The sequence below is a fragment of the Prionailurus viverrinus genome, chromosome B1 (genome assembly GCF_022837055.1).
Source record: "Prionailurus viverrinus isolate Anna chromosome B1, UM_Priviv_1.0, whole genome shotgun sequence".
NCBI lineage: Eukaryota > Metazoa > Chordata > Mammalia > Carnivora > Felidae > Prionailurus > Prionailurus viverrinus.
This window is the reverse complement of record NC_062564.1, coordinates 43,501,164-43,520,169: the sequence shown is the minus strand read 5'-3', so window position 1 is coordinate 43,520,169 and position 19,006 is coordinate 43,501,164. Positions and strand designations below refer to the sequence as shown.

Sequence of the window (19,006 nt, the reverse complement as noted above, 5' to 3'; positions counted from 1 at the left end):
ATAGCAGCAGCATTTCAGAGGTTGTGGTGAATCACAACAGCTATCTGGTGCCAGGCTTTACCCTTAATGTCCTTGTTCCAACACAAGCAAATGTGGCTGTTCTCTGGGGTCTGCTGGGAACTTTGCCTTGTAGGGAGGCCACACAGCCTCTACCAGATGTCCTCTCAGTAGGGGTACTGCCACTCCCCTTGTGGCCTGAGGACCCCTCGGACCTCACTGTCTGCTCCTGGGGATTCACCCTTCCCATCAGAGCTCTGCCAGGTATCAAGCTGCAGAGTTTCGGACTCTGCACTCCCTGTTTATAGTGTCTTAATGGAATTTAAACCCTCTCCTTTCTCCTTTCCCTTTTTTCCTTTCTCCCTTTTTTGTTCAGTACACTCTTTCTGTTTCTTTCCAGCTGCTTTCAGGGGTAGTGCTTTTCCTGTACTCTCCCCCCTGTCTCCATCTTCTCTCCACAAGCAAAAATAGCTCCTTACCCTCCATGGCTTCTCTCTCCCCTATTTTACGTCTCCACGCTGCATACCTGCTGAGTTCTGTGGTTCAAGTTGTGCAGACTGTTGTGTTAATCCTCAAATCAGTTTTCTAGGTATGCAAGATGGTTTGGCGCTGATCTAGCTGCAGTTCAAGGATGAGAGAGGCAAAAAAAGTTCCCTGCTGCTCTGCCATCTCGGCCCCCAGCCTGATTGGCTATAAATCAGAGGTTCCCAAAATTCCCTCAATTAAGTTGCTAGAGTGGCTCACAGAACTTGGAGAAGCATTTTGCTTACCAGATTACTTTTTTATTATAAAAGGATATAACTCAGGTACAACCAGGTGGAGGAGATGAATAGGGCAAGATATAGGGAAAGGGTGCAGAGCTTCCATGCCACTCTCTGGATGCACACTGTCCTCAAATCTCTACATGTTTACCAGCCCAGAAGCTCTTTGAAACCTATCCTTTTTTTTTTCTTTTTCTTTTTTTGTGAAGGATTCATTACATAGGCACAACTGATTAAATCATCAGCCATTGTGATTGATTCAACCTCTAGCCCTCTTTCCTCCCTGAAGATTGGCACAGGCACCTGGAATCACATGGATTCCACTGGCAACCAGCTCCCATTCTTAGGTGACTTCAAAACTTACTTATTTCGGGGCGCCTGGGTGGCGCAGTCGGTTAAACGTCCGACTTCAGCCAGGTCACGATCTCGCGGTCCGTGAGTTCGAGCCCCGCGTCGGGCTCTGGGCTGATGGCTCGGAGCCTGGAGCCTGTTTCCGATTCTGTGTCTCCCTCTCTCTCTGCCCCTCCCCCGTTCATGCTCTGCCTCTCTCTGTCCCAAAAATAAATAAACGTTGAAAAAAAAATTAAAAAAAAAACTTACTTATTTCACATAACAAAAGACACCTTTATCTCTCTCTCAACACAGGTAATTCTAAGGGTTTTGGGAGCTGTAAGCCAGGAATTGTGGGTGAAGACCAAATACATTAGAGAAATATGTTTTGATCATCTGAATGACCAAATACATATTTCTTACAAATCACAATATTGCAAACAATTAAGTGATAACTTTTTTCTCTTATTCCAACAGCCCTGCAAACCCCCATTCTAGTTTCTGTTTTGATGAATTTGACTACTTTAGATACCTCACATAAGTGGAGTAATACAGTATTTGTCTTTCATTTATGGCTCATTTCAGTTAACCATAATTTCCTCAATGTTCATCCATGTTGTAGCATGTGATGGAATTGCCTTCCTTTTTAAGACTGAATAATATTCCCTTGTATGTATGTACCACATTTTGTTAATGTAGTAATCTGTTGATGGACATTTGGGTTGTTTACACCTCTTGGCTCTTGTGAATAATACTTCTGGGATCATAGGTGTGAAAATTTCACGTTGACACTCTGCTTTTAGTTCTTTTAAATATGTACTCAGAAGTGGGACTACTGGATCATATTGTCATTCTCTCTCTCTTTTTTTTAAAAACAACTTCCAATACTGTTTTTCATTTTCACAGTTTTACAATCCTATCAGCAGTGTTCAAGGATTCCAACACATCTTCACCAACACTTGTTGTTTGTGATTTTTTTTTTAAGTAGTAATCCTGATGGATGTAGTTTGGTATCATTGTGATTTTCATTTGCATTTCTCTTATGACTAGTGATGTTGAGCATCTATTTATATTCTTATTGGCCATTTGTATATCATATTTGCAGAAATTTCTATTCAAGTCCTTTGCCCATTTAAATTATCCAATTTTTAAAATTATTGTTGAATTGTGTAAGTTTGTTGCATATTCCTGATGTTAATTTGTTATCAGATATATGACTTACAAGTCTTTTCTCCTGTTCTGTAGATTACCTTTCCACTGTTGATTGTGTCCTTTGATGCACAAAAGTTTTTAAGTTTTTTGTAGACCCATTTATCAATTTTTATTTTTGTTGTGTGTGCTTTTAGTCCAAGAAATGATTGTGAAGTCCGGTGTCATGAAGCTTTTTCACTGTGTTTGCTTCTAGGAGTTTTATAGTCTTGGGTCTTATAGTTAGGCCTTTAATCCATTTTGAGTTAATTTTTGTACATAAAGGTCTAATTTCATTCTTTTGCATTGGATATCCAGTTCTTCCAGCCTCATCTGTTGATAAGACTTCCCATTGAGTGGTCTTGGCATTCTTGTTATTGATCATCTGACCATATCAATTATATATTATTGATAGCAATAACTGAATAAATAAATGGAGATAAAAGAAAATTCTTCCTTATAGTGTAATCAATATAGAAGGAATAATGGAGTAAAATAGTTATGAATGGATGCTCAAACTAGTGGGTGAAAGTTTTATGAGGACCCAGATACTTACATAATCTAACAACTATCTCCTCACAAATTACTTATTAATTACAAATGGAAGCATGTGGAAAAACCTGGAAGACAGCAACTTAACCAAGTGATCCAAAAATAACAATACAATATTAGGACAAACTGACAACATGTATCTCCTAAGAAGGACAAGTTCACTTCTGTGAAGTATTTCAGCATAAAAATACATGAACACACACACACACACACAAACTCAAACAACTTAAAGGTAGTGTGACAAAAGCTGGGGTAATGGATACCCTCAACACAACACTTCCCCCCCATATACTTTTAAGCCATGGGATTAGATCCAAGTTGTTAAGCTGAGATCTTAGAAACTGAGAGATGTTTTATATTATTTTGAGAGGTAACATAGCAAAGGTCAAGGTCTCTGAAACCAGATCTCATAAGTTTAAATCCTTGTTCCATCACTTACTAGCCATTTGACTTTGACAAGTTAAATATCTATGCCTCAGGGTCTTCGTCTATAAAGTGGGAATAATAATAGTCCCAACCTCACAGGGCTGTTGTGAGGATTTAATAAATAAATCTATAGAAAGTGTTCACAATAGAGACACACACCTAGTAAGTACCATAAAGGTGTTTACTATTTATTTATTTATTTATTTATTTATTTATTTAAGAAACCATCAGTTCCTAACCTAAGTATCTGATGGCCTCTTGAAGTACAAAATCCCTTGGATTAAAAATCAAGCAAACAAAACACAACCCAATCCTGGAGTAGGGCAGTTGGGAAGGTGCTCATTTGCAACTGCAAATACTTCAAGCTATGGCATGTCACTGAACTTGGAGATAGGAAGAGATGTGCACATTCAGCTCTGGAGCAATACTACGTGGCTCCAGGACACCACTAGAAAGGTCTTATTTTCATTAGAATTTGAGGGTGTGTTTCTGAAATTGAAAACTAAGTTTTCAGGTGAATATTTGAAATATTAAAATTTTTCTCAATGCAAATACTGTCAGCCTCTGTAGCTTAAAAAAACCCAACTATTTGGGGGGTGTGTTTGTGTGTGCATTAGAAACCAAACTATTTGATTTGTAGGATTATCTCTGTAAATAAATAAAATTACACTAGATCAAAATGCAAAAGTAAGCTTGATGATCCATCTGATAATTTTACTTTTCACGAGAAAATAGTTTTAAATGATCATTTGAGTTTTTTAAAATGATCCTAGGTGTGCACTTCCAATAAAACGTGCCATTGTTTTGAAGGCTACCGGCCTCCATTTTGTGAAACGCGTGGCAGAGAAGCTTCTAGTTTGCCTGAGAAACAGGGCAAGTATCTAATATCTTTACGTATTCAGTTAATAAATTATCAAAGTGCTTATCTTCACAAAAACAAAGTTAGATTTCTATCACCTAGAGGTCAATATTTGCAATTAAAAGGTAAATAGGCTTATTTCCAAGAAATGAAAACCAAATATATCTTCTTAATCTTGCTCTTCCAATATTAACTCTCAATATCATGATTGAAACTGACAGTATCTTTTAAAATTTTTATTTACTGATGTCATTGACTTTTCCTTTAGACTATATTGTAAATTTGTTGGATAACCTTGCAATTACATGATCCCACTTTATATATTGTTGAAGTTTTTGGTCCAACTTAGAGTGCTATAGTGAGATTTTGCTACAGCTGCTGTATGATGTAGAATACGTTGGAATTTCCTGGAACTTGTTTTATAATGTTTTAGAATGAGAGGTTGTAGAGAGAGTTCTATAATTATATTATTATTTTTCCATGTTTCTTGAATAACAACAAAAATTGGTTTGCTGCAACTTGAAAATTAAAGTAGATGGTTTAATTTTTTGGCTCTGATTTTTAATGTATTTCTATTTTAGGTTTAATCATGGAAAGAGCTTTTAGGAAGGCTGAAAAGAACCGGTGGCTTCTAGGTTTCTACATTGCTTTGCCTATTCTCATCATAGCAACCATAATAGCTATTGTTTCATGGAAGAGTTCAAAAAAGTGGTTCACCAAGGAAGAGGAATCCTTGAGTAGCGAGTAAATTGAATTTGTGTTCTGAAGTTAAACTTTAGTACCATTTGACTCTAGCCATATATAAGGCAGTATCATGAACAGCAACTATACTTTACATCTTGCAGGGATTTTGAGTACTACATAAATATCTCATTCAATTGTGTGAGATCGTTTTGAATATCCCCACTTTAAAGATGCAAAAATTTGGGAGTGTAGTTTAAATAATTTGCCAAAGTCATTGCCTTGGAAATTAACAGAGGAAAAACTCAAATGTATCCCTATGTATTGCTTTCAAATACTTAAGTGGTTCTCAAATTGTGATCTGTGTTACCTACAGGAGAAGCACCAGAAATATTTATTAGAAATGCAGATTTCTAGTCCTTTTTCTTTAATGTTCACTTATTTTTGAGAGAGAGAGAGGGAGTGCACGGCAGAGGAAGAGGGAGATAGAGAATCCAAAGTGGGTTCTGCGCTGACAGCAGAGAGCCTGATGGAGGGCTTGGACTCACAAACCATGAGATCATGACCTGAGCCAAAGTGGGAGGCTTAACCAACTGAGCCACCCAGGCACCTTTCTAGTCCTTATCACAGATGACATATTTCAGGTTTTGTTGCTGTTTCATCTAAGAAATAATTTTAAAAATATTCTCTGGGTAAGGTATTCAGCAAGTTTATAATTTAGCCTGTAGCATATTTTAATTTTTTTAAAAAAAGTAATTCAAACACAAAATCAGAGAACATGGTGACATACTCATTTGCCCACCAGTGGAAATAAACAAATGTTAATATTTTTCTTGTTTCTTTTATGAGATAAACTATTGCATTTACGGCTGAAATCCCCTTCTAGTATTATCTCCCTCTCTGCAGAGAACAGCCTCTACACTGAAAGTTGATAGGTATTAAATATTTTTGCTTACATATGGCTGTATCCATGTGCCATATCTGGAATTGTATATTAATACTTTATTATTTGGAATTATATATAATTTTAAATATTTACACTTTATGGATTTATTTCCTCTTCTGATTTTGCTTATGTGTTTCTTTTTCCCTTTTTATTTTTCATGAGCAGTTTTCTCAGAGGTTTTTCTACTTTATTGATAATTTGAAAAATACAACTTTTGGTTTTGTTGAGATCTCTATATTTCCTTAGTGTTTACTATCCTTAAGTTTTGTTCTTTTCCTCCTTTCTACTCTGTTTATCTTTGCTCTATTTTAATTTTAGCTTTCTTGAGTCTAATGCTTTTCTTAAAAACTAATTTTCAACATTTTTTTATTTCCAACATATACTTTTAAAGCTAAAACTTTCCCCTTTATATGATTTCATGTACACTCTTCAGTTTTTAAGTTTTATTTTTGAGAGAGAGAGAGAGAGAGAGAGAGAGAGAGCGGGATAGAGGCAGAGAGAGAGGGAGACATATTCAGTTTTTAATGTACAGTTGACATTGAGTTCAAAAAGTTAGAAACTTGTATGATTTATTGTTTAAATTATGAATAAATTGTAGTCTTTAGCTTCCAATTATAGATTGATTTATATTGCTGAAAAAATATTTTCCAATTTCATTACCTTTTTGGGAGACTTGTTTCTATGATTTATTCTTAAATTTTGGAACCAGAATGAAAGTCAGTTTTTGTATGATTGTATGTATGCTTCAATTATTGTGACATAACATGTTTGTTGTTTTAATTTTGAAAACAAACTTTTTAATTATGTTGTTTCAAATCATTTTTTCATGTGTTGGCATTCCCCCCCTTCCCCATAAAATTTTTCAATATTTCATGGCTTTCCTTCTGATTGTTGACACTTCTGCTTTATATATTCTGAGGAAGTGACTAAATGCATAATGTTCAGTTTAGTTGTGATTTCTTGGCATATTATATTTTTATCATTAATAATTTTATCTTAAATTCTATTCTCACTGTTTTATATTGCTATGCCGACATGATCTTTGATATTTAGGCTTACCTAGTATGTCTTTTCTCATCCTTTATTCTCAATCTTTCTTTGTTTTTAGTAGGTATCTTGTAAACGGCCTTTATATGGAAGACACCAGTGGAGTTTGTTATGCTTATATGCTTCATATATGATGGCATATAATTTAGACTGAAATTAACCATTTTATTTTTTCTTATTTACCGTCTTTTTTTTTTGCATGTTTTTTTCCTTTCCCTCAAATCAGTTTTCTTTATTGTGTTTTTCCTGTTCTCTTCTTTTCTTCTATTACTTGGTAAATTTTAATGTTTTTATTTTTATATGATTTTCTTTAAATTTTAGTATTTATAGATAATGTTATAAAATGTCTAAATTTAATCATTTGTAGTCCTCTCAATAACACAAGGATCTCAGCCCTTTAACACTAACCTCTCTTCTTCAATCTGTTTGTAATTTGGCTTTTCACCTTTCTCCAAATAAGCGTTATTTCGTTGTTGTTGTTGTTATTATATTTAGTCAGTACTTAACAGGATTTCCTATTATATTTCTCAAGTCTTTGCTTACTATTCTTTTATTTTAAACTTTTTGTTTTGAAAAAGTTTAAGAAATATAAAAAGTTCCTTATATCCTTCATTTGGTTTTTGGCAACAATAACATCTTACATTAACATAGTGCATTTTCACAGCTACAGAATTGCTATTGGTACTGTATTATTAATTAAACTATAGACCTTATTCATATTTACCAGCATTTGCATGCACACATTTCTGAGTGTGTGTGTGTGTGTGTGTGTGTGTGTGTGTGTGTATAGTATTATGAAATTTAATCACATCATTTGTGATACCACAATCATCACCATTCTTTTTGGAATCCTGCTTTTTTCATGCAAGGTTTGATTTTATTTTTAGGAAGTACAAATTTTAGTAGTTATAAGAGTGATTGTCTATGTGTGGTAATCTGTTTGACTTACATGCCTGAAAATGGCTTTATTTCATTTTCACTCTTGTATGGGTATAGAATTTTAGGCGAACAATTATTTCTGTAAGCCCTCTTATGATATGCCATTGGATTCTGGCATGTACTGTTGTTGATGTCTGTTGCCGACTTAATTTATTTTTACCTTATGCTTAAACTGTATTTCTTCTTTTTTTTTTAAAAAAAATTTTTTTAACGTTTATTTATTTTTGAGACAGAGAGAGACAGAGCATAAACAGGGGAGGAGCAGAGAGAGAGGGAGACACAGAATCTGAAACAGGCTCCAGGCTCTGAGCTGTCAGCACAGAGCCCGACGCGGGGCTTGAACTCACGGACCGTGAGATCATGACCTGAGCCGAAGTCGGACGCTTAACCGACCAAGCCACCCAGGCGCCCCTAAACTGTATTTCTTCTTTAAGTTAGGTTCCCAAGTATTCTTCTGTCCAAAGTCTTATGTTATTAAATTATTACCTGTTGTGGTGAATTTGTTTTTATTTATCAAGCTCTGAACTCAGCATAATCTTTAATTATAAAGTTTTTCTTCAATTTTAGAAAATTCTCAATGATCTCTTCAATAATTGACTCTTACCTCTCTCTTTTATCTTTCTGCAAGTCCTATATTTTAGGGTTTTCTATTCTGACATTCATGGTGGTGGTGATGATGATGGTTGTTTTCCTTCTCTTCATTAATCACCTTCCCCTCCACTTCCTCCTCCATTTTTTTCTATCCTTTTGACACTAGAATGAGGCTTTTAAAATCTGAGCTATGCTTTACATATAGTAAAATTAATATTCTTAGTGTGTGTGATTCTCTGAGTTTAACAAATACATAGTAACAAATCCATATGCATACCATGACTGCAATAAACTGCAGAACAATTCCATTACCCCGCAAATTCCCTTAACTCCACCTCCTGCTCCTCTCACTAACAGATCTTTTTTGCTGTAGTTTTGCCTATTCCAGAACTTTGTATAAATGGAATTGTACAGTATGTAGTCATTTGAGTCTGCCTTCTTTCCCTCAGGATAATGCATTTGAGATTCATCCATGTTGTTGTGTGCTTGTTCTTTTTATAAATATACAGATTTATTGAGGTATAATTGATATACAGTAAATTGCATATGCTTTAAGTGCATAATCTGGTATGTTTTGATAGTTTGAAAAGTAACACCCATGAAACTCATGAAACCATCACCACAATCAAGGTTATGAAGATATCTGTCATGCCCAAAATCTTCCTTGTGTTCCTTGGTAATCTCCACTCCTGCCTCTTCCATCTCCTTTATCCTCAGACTACTGCTGAACTGCTTTCTGTCAGTATAGTTTAATTTGCATTTTCTAGAATTTTATATAAATGGAATCCTACAGTATGTGCTCTTTATTTTTGTCTGGTTTATTCCACTCACTGTAATTATTTTGCAATTCATTCATGTTCTGATGTATGTCAGTACTTCTTTTTTTATTGCTGATAGGTATTCAGTTGTGCAAATACAGCATAATTTGTTTATCCATTCATTGGTTGATATATGTTTGGGTTGTTTCCATATTTTAGCTTATTATAAGTAAAGCCACTATGGACATTTATATGCAAATCTCTGGGAATATGTGCTTTCTTTTTCTTGGGTTAATACCCAAGAATAAAATGGTAGGCAATATGGTAGATATATTTGACTTCTAAAGAAAGTGCTGAGTTGTTTTTCAAAGCAGTTGTACCATCTTTTATTCCAGCCACTAGAATGTGAGAATTCTCGTTCCTCCACATTCTTGCTGACACTTGATATGGTAACATATTTATTTTTAAAATTTTAACAATTCTGATAGTGTGTAGTGGCATCTCATTGTGGTTTTAATTCACATTTCTCTAATGACTAATGAAATTGTCAGTTGTTTCATGTGTTTTTTTGTTGTTACATGTACTTTTTTGGAGAAGTGTGTGTGCAAATCTTTGGCCCATTTTAAAATTAAGTAATTAATTAATTAACTTACAGTTTAGAAGGCTTTTACTTATTTATTTTTGTACCTATTGTGCCATGATTTCATAGCGAATGGGTTCCAACAGCTCAGGCTCCTTTCAGTTGATTCTCACAAAATGTGCTTCTCTGGGTGGAGCAGATTGGTGCTTCAGTGGAACCCAAGTACGTTTCTTTTTGGCTTCCTTCTTTCTCTGACCATTTTCCTTCACGCGTTTCAGGAGGCTTTCTCAGCTTTTAGAGTGCCTGATATGCTCATTGGGTGCATTAATTCTCTTGGCATGAATTTTGCCCTTAATCATAGCATGCTAGGTACATTGTAGACTCAATTTTGCCATGTTAATATTTGTGGGACATTCTGTTTTGAACTGTGCCCATTCCCTTGATGTCTATAAATATATTAATTGTAGATTCACATGTGTGGCTAAAGAACAACTCCATGTTTTCTAAAAGGCACAAAGAATGTATAGCTCGTGCCACTCCTCTTTCCCTTTGTGTTGGTCATTTTGAAAAACTATGGAAGATGGTGGTTCCAGCTGGAAGGCTCCATTTTTTGGTTGGCTTATCTTTTTTATTCCTGAGTTGTTCAGATCTTGTGGTCATTCTTAAATGAGTTGTTTTCTTATGATTGCATTCTGAGTGTTCTGTATATATTCTGGATATAAGTCTTATTATATATATATGATTTGCAAATATGTAGATTAGGAGTAGTCTAAGACTTATTTTTTTTATCCTTTCAAAGAACAAAAAGTTTAAATTTTGATGAAATCCAGTGTATCAATTTCTTCTTTTATATATCATGTTTTTGGTTTTGTGTCTAGGAAATATTTGCCTAACCAAAATTCATAAAAATTTTCTTCTAAAGTTTTATAGTTTTAGGTTTTGCATTTAGGCCTATATATGATTTGAATTAACTTTTGTATGGGTTAAAAGGTATGGATAAAGTGGTTGTTTTCTGTGTAAGAATATACAATTGGTCTAACATCATTGTTTTTAATGCTTTGTTAAGTGGGATCAAAACAGTCACCACTACTGAGGCAATACCCTTTTGAGTAACTCTACCCAATTCTCCATAGCATAATAGTTTGAAACTCAGGTGGTGGGAACACAAGCTTTTCCTGTCCCTATGTGAACACAAAAGATTGCTCAATTTCAAATAATATTTCTCTGGCTTAGGTAGTTTCCTTATGTGTGTTCAATAATCAGTACTTTGCAGAAGACGCAAGAGGGATCTTCCACAGATCTCAGGAGCTCTCTGTGTACAGCTCTTTCCCTTTCTGGAGTTTTCCCTGTGAATTCTAGCTGCCTTGGCCTCCCAAGACTCCCAATTCTAATAGCTCAACTCAGGGAGATTTCTGGGCTTTGTCTGGGTCCCCCTGGATGTGCTGTAGGCTGAAAACTCTCACCAGGCAGTAAGAAGGGTCAATCAGTAGGTCTTACCTTTTTTATTCCCCTCTATCAGAGATCACTGTCCTGTGCTGCCTAATATTTAATGTCTGAAAATCACGGTTTCATATATTTTGTCCATATTTTCAGTTATTTTAGGCAGGAGGATAAATCAAGTCTGTTACTACATTTTGGTCAGAATTGGAAGTATGCCTTTACAGTCTGTAACCGTACTTTTGTATTTGTCTCAACATCTCACATTGTGTTAGATTTTTTAATTTCACTTTACCATTTCTTCTGCCATCACTGTCCTGTTCTGGATTTATGGATTCTATTCTTGAAAAGATCTCTATGGATATTTTGAATATTATTACATTAAAGTTTTTTAATCGTTTGTGTTTTTTTGGTGTGTGAATTCATTGTTTTGCTGTGGATGTTCACATTAGCTTTCAGTGGTTTGTAATCAGACTCTGATCTTCAATGTCTTTTGTTTTCCTGTGAGAATTCTGCATGTTTGTGTTGAAGAAAAATACATGTGGATTGTTTCACTTTTGCTTCTTTTATCAAGCAAAAATATTTAAAATAATTGCCATGTAACTGTTCAAGAATTTGTAGGAGTGTGAACTGGGGTCCTAAAATTATACTTTTCAAAGGCTTGGATTCCTACTTCTTTCAATGATACATTTTTTCCCCATCTTCATATCCTCATTTCTCTCCAGCATTCCAAAGTCCACTAGTCAGAATTTTTATTATTCCTGTTTCATTGGTGATATGGCTCTTCATGGCTCTCAGGTTTAATTAAGGAACTCATGGTTTTCCCACCATGAGGCAAAGGTCTTGAACTCCTTCTAAGAAAGAGCTATTAAATCTCTAGCCCCAAAGGTGTTATTACTGGTTTAGATACCCCTGAAATTATTCAGTATTAGCTCCTGTTTACCGTTTGAACTCTCAGTTTCTTCATTTTTATTAGCACCGGGAGAAGTCTTTTCTTGTTTTTAATCTCAGTTATGTGTTAAAATTTAGTCTGCGTTATTTTTTTCAGCAATTCCTCTGTTATGAGGAATGGAAGGAAAGGGGAAGGAAATTGCTCTGCCACGTCACTCTGCCAGACTGTCTAGAAGTCAGTATGGTTGTTTTTTTTTTTTTTTTAATTCACAAATGTAGAATTTTTTTTTTAATCAATGAATAAAAGTTAAAGGTTGGTCAGAATCAGGCATTCAGGGTCAAATCTGTATTCTGTATTCAGAAGCAATAAGGAAAAAACAATTTGTGCCTATTTGATAGTCTCCTCACTGTGGGATTTGAAATTTGCACTCTTTGTGGATGAGGTATATGGGTAAATAAGAGTATTATTTTTTTCTATCTTTGTTTAGTGACCTTGAACATTATTTTCTTTATTGGTAACTAGTCTTGTAAGAGAGGTAATACTGTTTATAAGATGGTCTGACTTTTATTCATGTAGTTGGCAAGACTTTCTTAGGACTAACATGAGACACAATTTTCCATTTTTTTAAATATCCAGGTTAGAAGGCAGCACTCACACATATGCTAGCAGGTAAGTAAATTAAAAGGCATCTTAAAATATATGTTGTAAATTAAGAATGAATTAATAATTCATAATTTTTAGATACTGTTTGAACAGCTGCAATTAGTAAAGTAATGCACTGAAAACCAGGCTACTAATATATATAGCAATTTAATTTCTAGTAAATTAGTCTATTATTCATTTAATAAATGTTATTGGAAGCCTACTCTGAGAAAACAAGGACTAAAATAGCTAACTCTAGTAAGAAATAGGATGTACATAATTAGTAAAGAAAAAGGCTGTATAGTGCCTAGAAATAGCCCAACTTGTGTTGTATTCATGTATTGCTTGGGTAAATAAACAAGCAGATACCTGACATTTCATAGATTGTACCTGACTGAGCTCAGGTAAAATCTATAATAATTATGGATTGGGAAGAACTAATTATATTGACCTAACTGTGCTGTTAGTATTTTGTCCCCATTAGTGTTTCTTACCCATAAATTCAGCCCTCACTGTTTTATAATTGCTGTGTGAACATTCTATTTGTTAGATTTATATGATACAATTTTTCAAGTCTTTTGCTTTCAATCTTTTATTTAAGGTGGTTTCTTAAAAACAACCTGCCAATGGACCTTAAACATATGTAATCTCAAGAGTTTCTCAATAGTTGAATTTAATATGTGTATATACTTGCATGTCTGCTGATGTATTTAGACTAAATTCTGCCACTTTATTATTTTTTGTTCTATTTCATACTTTTCCAGTATTTAATTTTTCTACTTTCTTGTACTCTATTGTATCAATTGTACTTTCATTGTTTTTTCTTTCCTTCTATTAATTTAGTCATTACATGTTCTAATTTTATTCTTTTAGTGATATTATTTAATGATTGAATTGTGTTATTATTTAATTTTTGATATTAAATGTTAACTTCAGCTATAATGAGCATTTACAGTTTTCTAAGAACATCTTAGCCCATTGAACCCTATAATCTTTTATTCACTCTTATTATTATTATTTGATATTTAGTTACTCCTGAATTTTAACCTCCTGCAAACAAGTCATCATTGTCATTGTTGTATTTAGTCAAAACATACCAGGATTTCACTACATGTTTACCACTTTATTTGCTCACTATTCTTTTTTGAATTTCACTCCATCTTTTTATGTTCAATCTCCCTTTTGGTGAAGTACATCTCTTAGAATTTCCATCAGTGAGTCTCTGTGTAGTAAGTTATTTATCTTACCCACCTGAAATTATCTTTATTTTCATTCTTGAATAGGAGTCTATGAAGTGTGAACTTTTTTTTTTTTTTAATTTTTTTTTTCAACGTTTATTTATTTTTGGGACAGAGAGAGACAGAGCATGAACGGGGGAGGGACAGAGAGAGAGGGAGACACAGAATCGGAAACAGGCTCCAGGCTCTGAGCCATCAGCCCAGAGCCTGACGCGGGGCTTGAACTCCCGGACCGCGAGATCGTGACCTGGCTGAAGTCGGACGCTTAACCGAGTGCGCCACCCAGGCGCCCCTGAAGTGTGAACTTTTAATTTGAGAGTTATTTTGCCTTGACTATTTGAAGATATGTCATTGTAGTCTGGCATTTACTGCTAGAAGATGATGATAAATCTTCTCTTGGTGTGTTTATTCATTTATTCCTTAATGGCTAATAGGAATTTATCTGTAGTTTATCTGTTGTATTTCTATTGCTGCATAACATATTACCACACCCTAGTGACTTAAGACAATATTTATTTGTTATGTCAAAGTTCTGTAAGTTAGAAATCCAGGTGGATTTGGCTGGGTTTTCACAAGACTGACTGTAAGGCCTGAAGGCCAGGCTATGTTCCTAACTCATTCAGGTTGTAAGCAGAATCTAATTTCTTGCAACTGTAGGTCTGAGGTACCTATTTAATTGCTTGCTGTCTGCTAAGGGTCCCTCCCTATTCCTAGAGTCTGCCTGCATTATTTCTCATGTACCTCCCTTCATTTTCAAAGAAAAAGGGCGTTGAACTGTTCCTTAGGCTTTGACTCTCTCTTACTTCCTTTTCTGCCACCAGCAGAATACTTTTTTTTTAAGTTTATTTATTTATTTTGAGAGAGAGAGAGAAAGAGAGAGCAGGGGATGGGCAGAAAGAGGGAGAGAGAGAATCCCAAGCAGTCTCTGCACTGTCACTGCAGAGTCTGATGTGGGGCTTGAACCCACACACTGTGAGATCATGACCTGAGCCAAAACTAAGAGTCAGATGCCTCACCAGCTGAGCCACCCAGGTGCCCCCAGAATACTCTACTTTTGAGGGACTCATCTGATTGAGTCAGGCCCACCAAAAATAAACTTTGTTTTTTAAGGTCAACGGATATGGAGCTGGGAAATCTTTTCAGTACTTTGAAGAATATTTGAATAACCAAGGTGTGGGGAACTTAGTAAGCCACCTCTAGAATTCTGCCTAACAAAGGCCTCTACATTTTCTTCTTGTCCCAAGACTTGTTATTTCATTATAATATATTCTGTAGAGATTTTTTTCTTTTTTTAAAAATTTTCTTTTTTATATTTTAAAATTTACATCCAAGTTAGTTAGCATATAGTGCAACAACGATTTGAGGAGTAGATTCCTTAATGCCCCTTACCCATTTATCCCATCCCCCCACCAGTGGCTCAGTCAGTGGGTGGCTCAGTCAGTTAGGTGTCTGACTGTTGATATCGACTCAGGTCATGATCCCACGGTTTGTGGGATCTATCCCCACATCGGGCTCTACACGAACAGTTCAGAGACTGCTTGGGATTCTCTCTCTCCCTCTTTCTCTCTGACCCTCCCCTGTTTGTAGTCTATCTTTTTCTCTCTCAAAATAAATAAACATTAGAAAAAAACACAGTAATTCTACATCTTCCATAGCCTTTCAATATCACAAAAGAGTTTTAATTATATTTCCATCCATTTCATGAAGGGTGGATATTTCTGTATAATAAAACAGTAAGTCTAGTTTCCCACATCTGTCATTTTTGGGTTTGGGGTCTTTCTGCAGATATAAAATGTTTAGGAGTTTTCACACCCCTGTCCCTGACTTACAGTCTTTATTTACTTGTGAGGAAGTGTTGGTGTTATTCCTTATGTGTTCTTCCAAAGTCCACTGCTATTCCAAAAGCACTTCCAGATCTGTAGAGTAAACCTTGTAGGCTGTACAACATGGTTATATAATTTGTCTTATTCCAGATGAGAGCTTCCTCTTCAATAAGAATGCCTGCCTTTCTGTATTTCTCTTTTATTATGACAATCTCTTTATAGTGACACTTTGAAATCATGAGTTACCATCACCAAACTAAAAAAAATTGATTTTCATTTAATAATGATAATAGTAATATGTCCTCTCTGTGTCAGGGAGTTTTCATATGGTACTCAAACACAGCAAGTCTCAGGTACTTTTCCTCAACTTGGACATATGTCTTATTATACTGTTATCTCAGAAAATAAAAGCCACGATTATCTTTCCCAGCATTGTATAGCCAGCCTGTAGCAGAATTCTTGGTTTATGCTAAGTGCTCAATAAATATTTGTTGAGTGAATGAATAAATGATTACTTTTAATCTCCCCCTGCCCCTCCCCACATGGGCAGCTAAACAAAAAACCTTACAAATACAAAAGTACATAGATACGTACACACACATATACACATCCATATATATATGGATGTTACAACTGCTGTGATGTTATAACTGCTCTCATTTCTTCTCTCATATTATCTCTCATCCTAAAACTTGTTGATATAATTCATCTCTTCTAGGGTCATTATTCACCTACATTGGGTGAGGGATGATAACATTAATTATAGGAAAATTTACATTTCAGTTGGAGTAGTATAATTTAGGATGTTAATCCACTACACTAACCTTCTGGCTTAGTGTGTACTAGGGAAACATTTTTGGGATAATTATTCACATAAGTTTTAATAATGTCACTTGATACTATTGCTTTGCTTTACTAACATAAAATCTACACTATAATTTTCAGGTCATTTATTTTTGGAATAACCCTTATCTGGTGGAAAGTTAGTGGGAAAGGCTGTTGAAGTCAAGGAATACAGAGAGGCGTGAATCCCAGTATCGTTATATTAATGCCACTTTAAGCATCATTAATTTTTAAATATCTGAATTAAATTAATATTTCCAGTCTTTTCCTTTTTTTTTTTTTTTATGAAATTTATTGACAAATTGGTTTCCATACAACACCCAGTGCTCATCCCAAAAGGTGCCCTCCTCAATACCCATCACCCACCCTCTCCTCCCTCCCACCCCCCATCAACCCTCAGTTTGTTCTCAGTTTTTAACAGTCTCTTATGCTTTGGCTCTCTCCCATTCTAACCTCTTTTTTTTTTTTCCTTCCCCTCCCCCATGGGTTCCTGTTAAGTATCTCAGGATCCACATAAGAGTGAAACCATATGGTATCTGTCTTTCTCTGTATGGCTTATTTCACTTAGCATCACACTCTCCAGTTCCATCCACGTTGCTACAAAAGGCCATATTTCATTTTTTCTCATTGCCACGTAATATTCCATTGTGTATATAAACCACAATTTCTTTATTCATTCATCAGTTGATGGACATTTAGGCTCTTTCCATAATTTGGCTATTGTTGAGAGTGCTGCTATGAACATTGGGGTACAAGTGGCCCTATGCATCAGTACTCCTGTATCCCTTGGATAAATTCCTAGCAGTGCTATTGCTGGGTCATAGGGTAGGTCTATTTTTAATTTTCTGAGGAACCTCCCACTGCTTTCCAGAGCGGCTGCACCAGTTTGCATTCCCACCAACAGTGCAAGAGGGTTCCCATTTCTCCACATCCTCTCCAGCATCTATAGTCTCCTGATTTGTTCATTTTGGCCACTCTGACTGGCGTGAGGTGATACCTGAGTGTGGTTTTGATTTGTATTTCCCTGATAAGGAGCGACGCTGAACATCTTTTCATGTGCCTGTTGGCCATCCAGATGTCTTCTTTAGAGAAGTGTCTATTCATGCTTTCTGCCCATTTCTTCACTGGGTTATTTGTTTTTCGGGTGTGGAGTTTGGTGAGCTCTTTATAGATTTTGGATACTAGCCCTTTGTCCGATATGTCATTTGCGAATATCTTTTCCCATTCCGTTGGTTGCCTTTTAGTTTTGTTGGTTGTTTCCTTTGCTGTGCAGAAGCTTTTTATCTTCATAAGGTCCCAGTAATTCACTTTTGCTTTTAATTCCCTTGCCTTTGGGGATGTGTCGAGTAAGAGATTGCTACGGCTGAGGTCAGAGAGGTCTTTTCCTGCTTTCTCCTCTAAGGTTTTGATGGTTTCCTGTCTCACATTTAGATCCTTTATCCATTTTGAGTTTATTTTTGTGAATGGTGTGAGAAAGTGGTCTAGTTTCAACCTTCTGCATGTTGCTGTCCAGTTCTCCCAGCACCATTTGTTAAAGAGGCTGTCTTTTTTCCATTGGATGTTCTTTCCTGCTTTGTCAAAGATGAGTTGGCCATACGTTTGTGGGTCTAGTTCTGGGGTTTCTATTCTATTCCATTGGTCTATGTGTCTGTTTTTGTGCCAATACCATGCTGTCTTGATGATGACAGCTTTGTAGTAGAGGCTAAAGTCTGGGATTGTGATGCCTCCTGCTTTGGTCTTCTTCTTCAAAATTCCTTTGGCTATTCGGGGCCTTTTGTGGTTCCATATGAATTTTAGGATTGCTTGTTCTAGTTTCGAGAAGAATGCCGGTGCAATTTTGATTGGGATTGCATTGAATGTGTAGATAGCTTTGGGTAGTATTGACATTTTGACAATATTTATTTTTCCAATCCATGAGCAGGGAATGTCTTTCCATTTCTTTAAATCTTCTTCAATTTCCTTCATAAGCTTTCTATAGTTTTCAGCATACAGATCCTTTACATCTTTGGTTAGATTTATTCCTAGGTATTTTATGCTTCTTGGTGCAATTGTGAATGGGATCAGTTTCTTTATTTGTCTTTCTGCTGCTTCATTGTTAGTGTATAAGAATGCAACTGATTTCTGTACATTGATTTTGTATCCTGCAACTTGCTGAATTCATGTATCAGTTCTAGCAGACTTTTGGTGGAGTCTGTCGGATTTTCCATGTATAATATCATGTCATCTGCAAAAAGCGAAAGCTTGACTTCATCTTTGCCAATTTTGATGCCTTTGATTTCCTTTTGTTGTCTGATTGCTGATGCTAGAACTTCCAGCACTATGTTAAACAGCAGCGGTGAGAGTGGGCATCCCTGTCGTATTCCTGATCTCAGGGAAAAAGCTCTCAGTTTTTCCCCATTCAGGATGATGTTAGCTGTGGGCTTTTCATAAATGGCTTTTATGATCTTTAAGTATGTTCCTTCTATCCCGACTTTCT

The 19,006-nt window shown here is 35.5% G+C and overlaps 1 protein-coding gene across 6 annotated transcripts in view; it reads left to right on the top strand.

Moving 5' to 3' along the window:
- ADAM32 (ADAM metallopeptidase domain 32) overlaps window positions 1–19,006 on the top strand; it is a 184,825-nt gene that overhangs the window by 156,753 nt on the left and 9,066 nt on the right. For 3 of the 6 annotated variants that reach the window (XM_047854775.1, XM_047854777.1, XM_047854778.1), the window contains 3 exons: window positions 4,028–4,127; window positions 4,695–4,857; window positions 12,621–12,653. The exons of 1 other annotated variant lie outside the window; for it this stretch is intronic. In XM_047854775.1, the coding sequence (XP_047710731.1) occupies window positions 4,028–4,127; window positions 4,695–4,857; window positions 12,621–12,653 (296 nt within the window). The remainder of the gene's footprint in view (window positions 1–4,027; window positions 4,128–4,694; window positions 4,858–12,620; window positions 12,654–19,006) is intronic. 2 more of the 6 variants (XM_047854776.1, XM_047854779.1) reach the window with 2 other exon arrangements.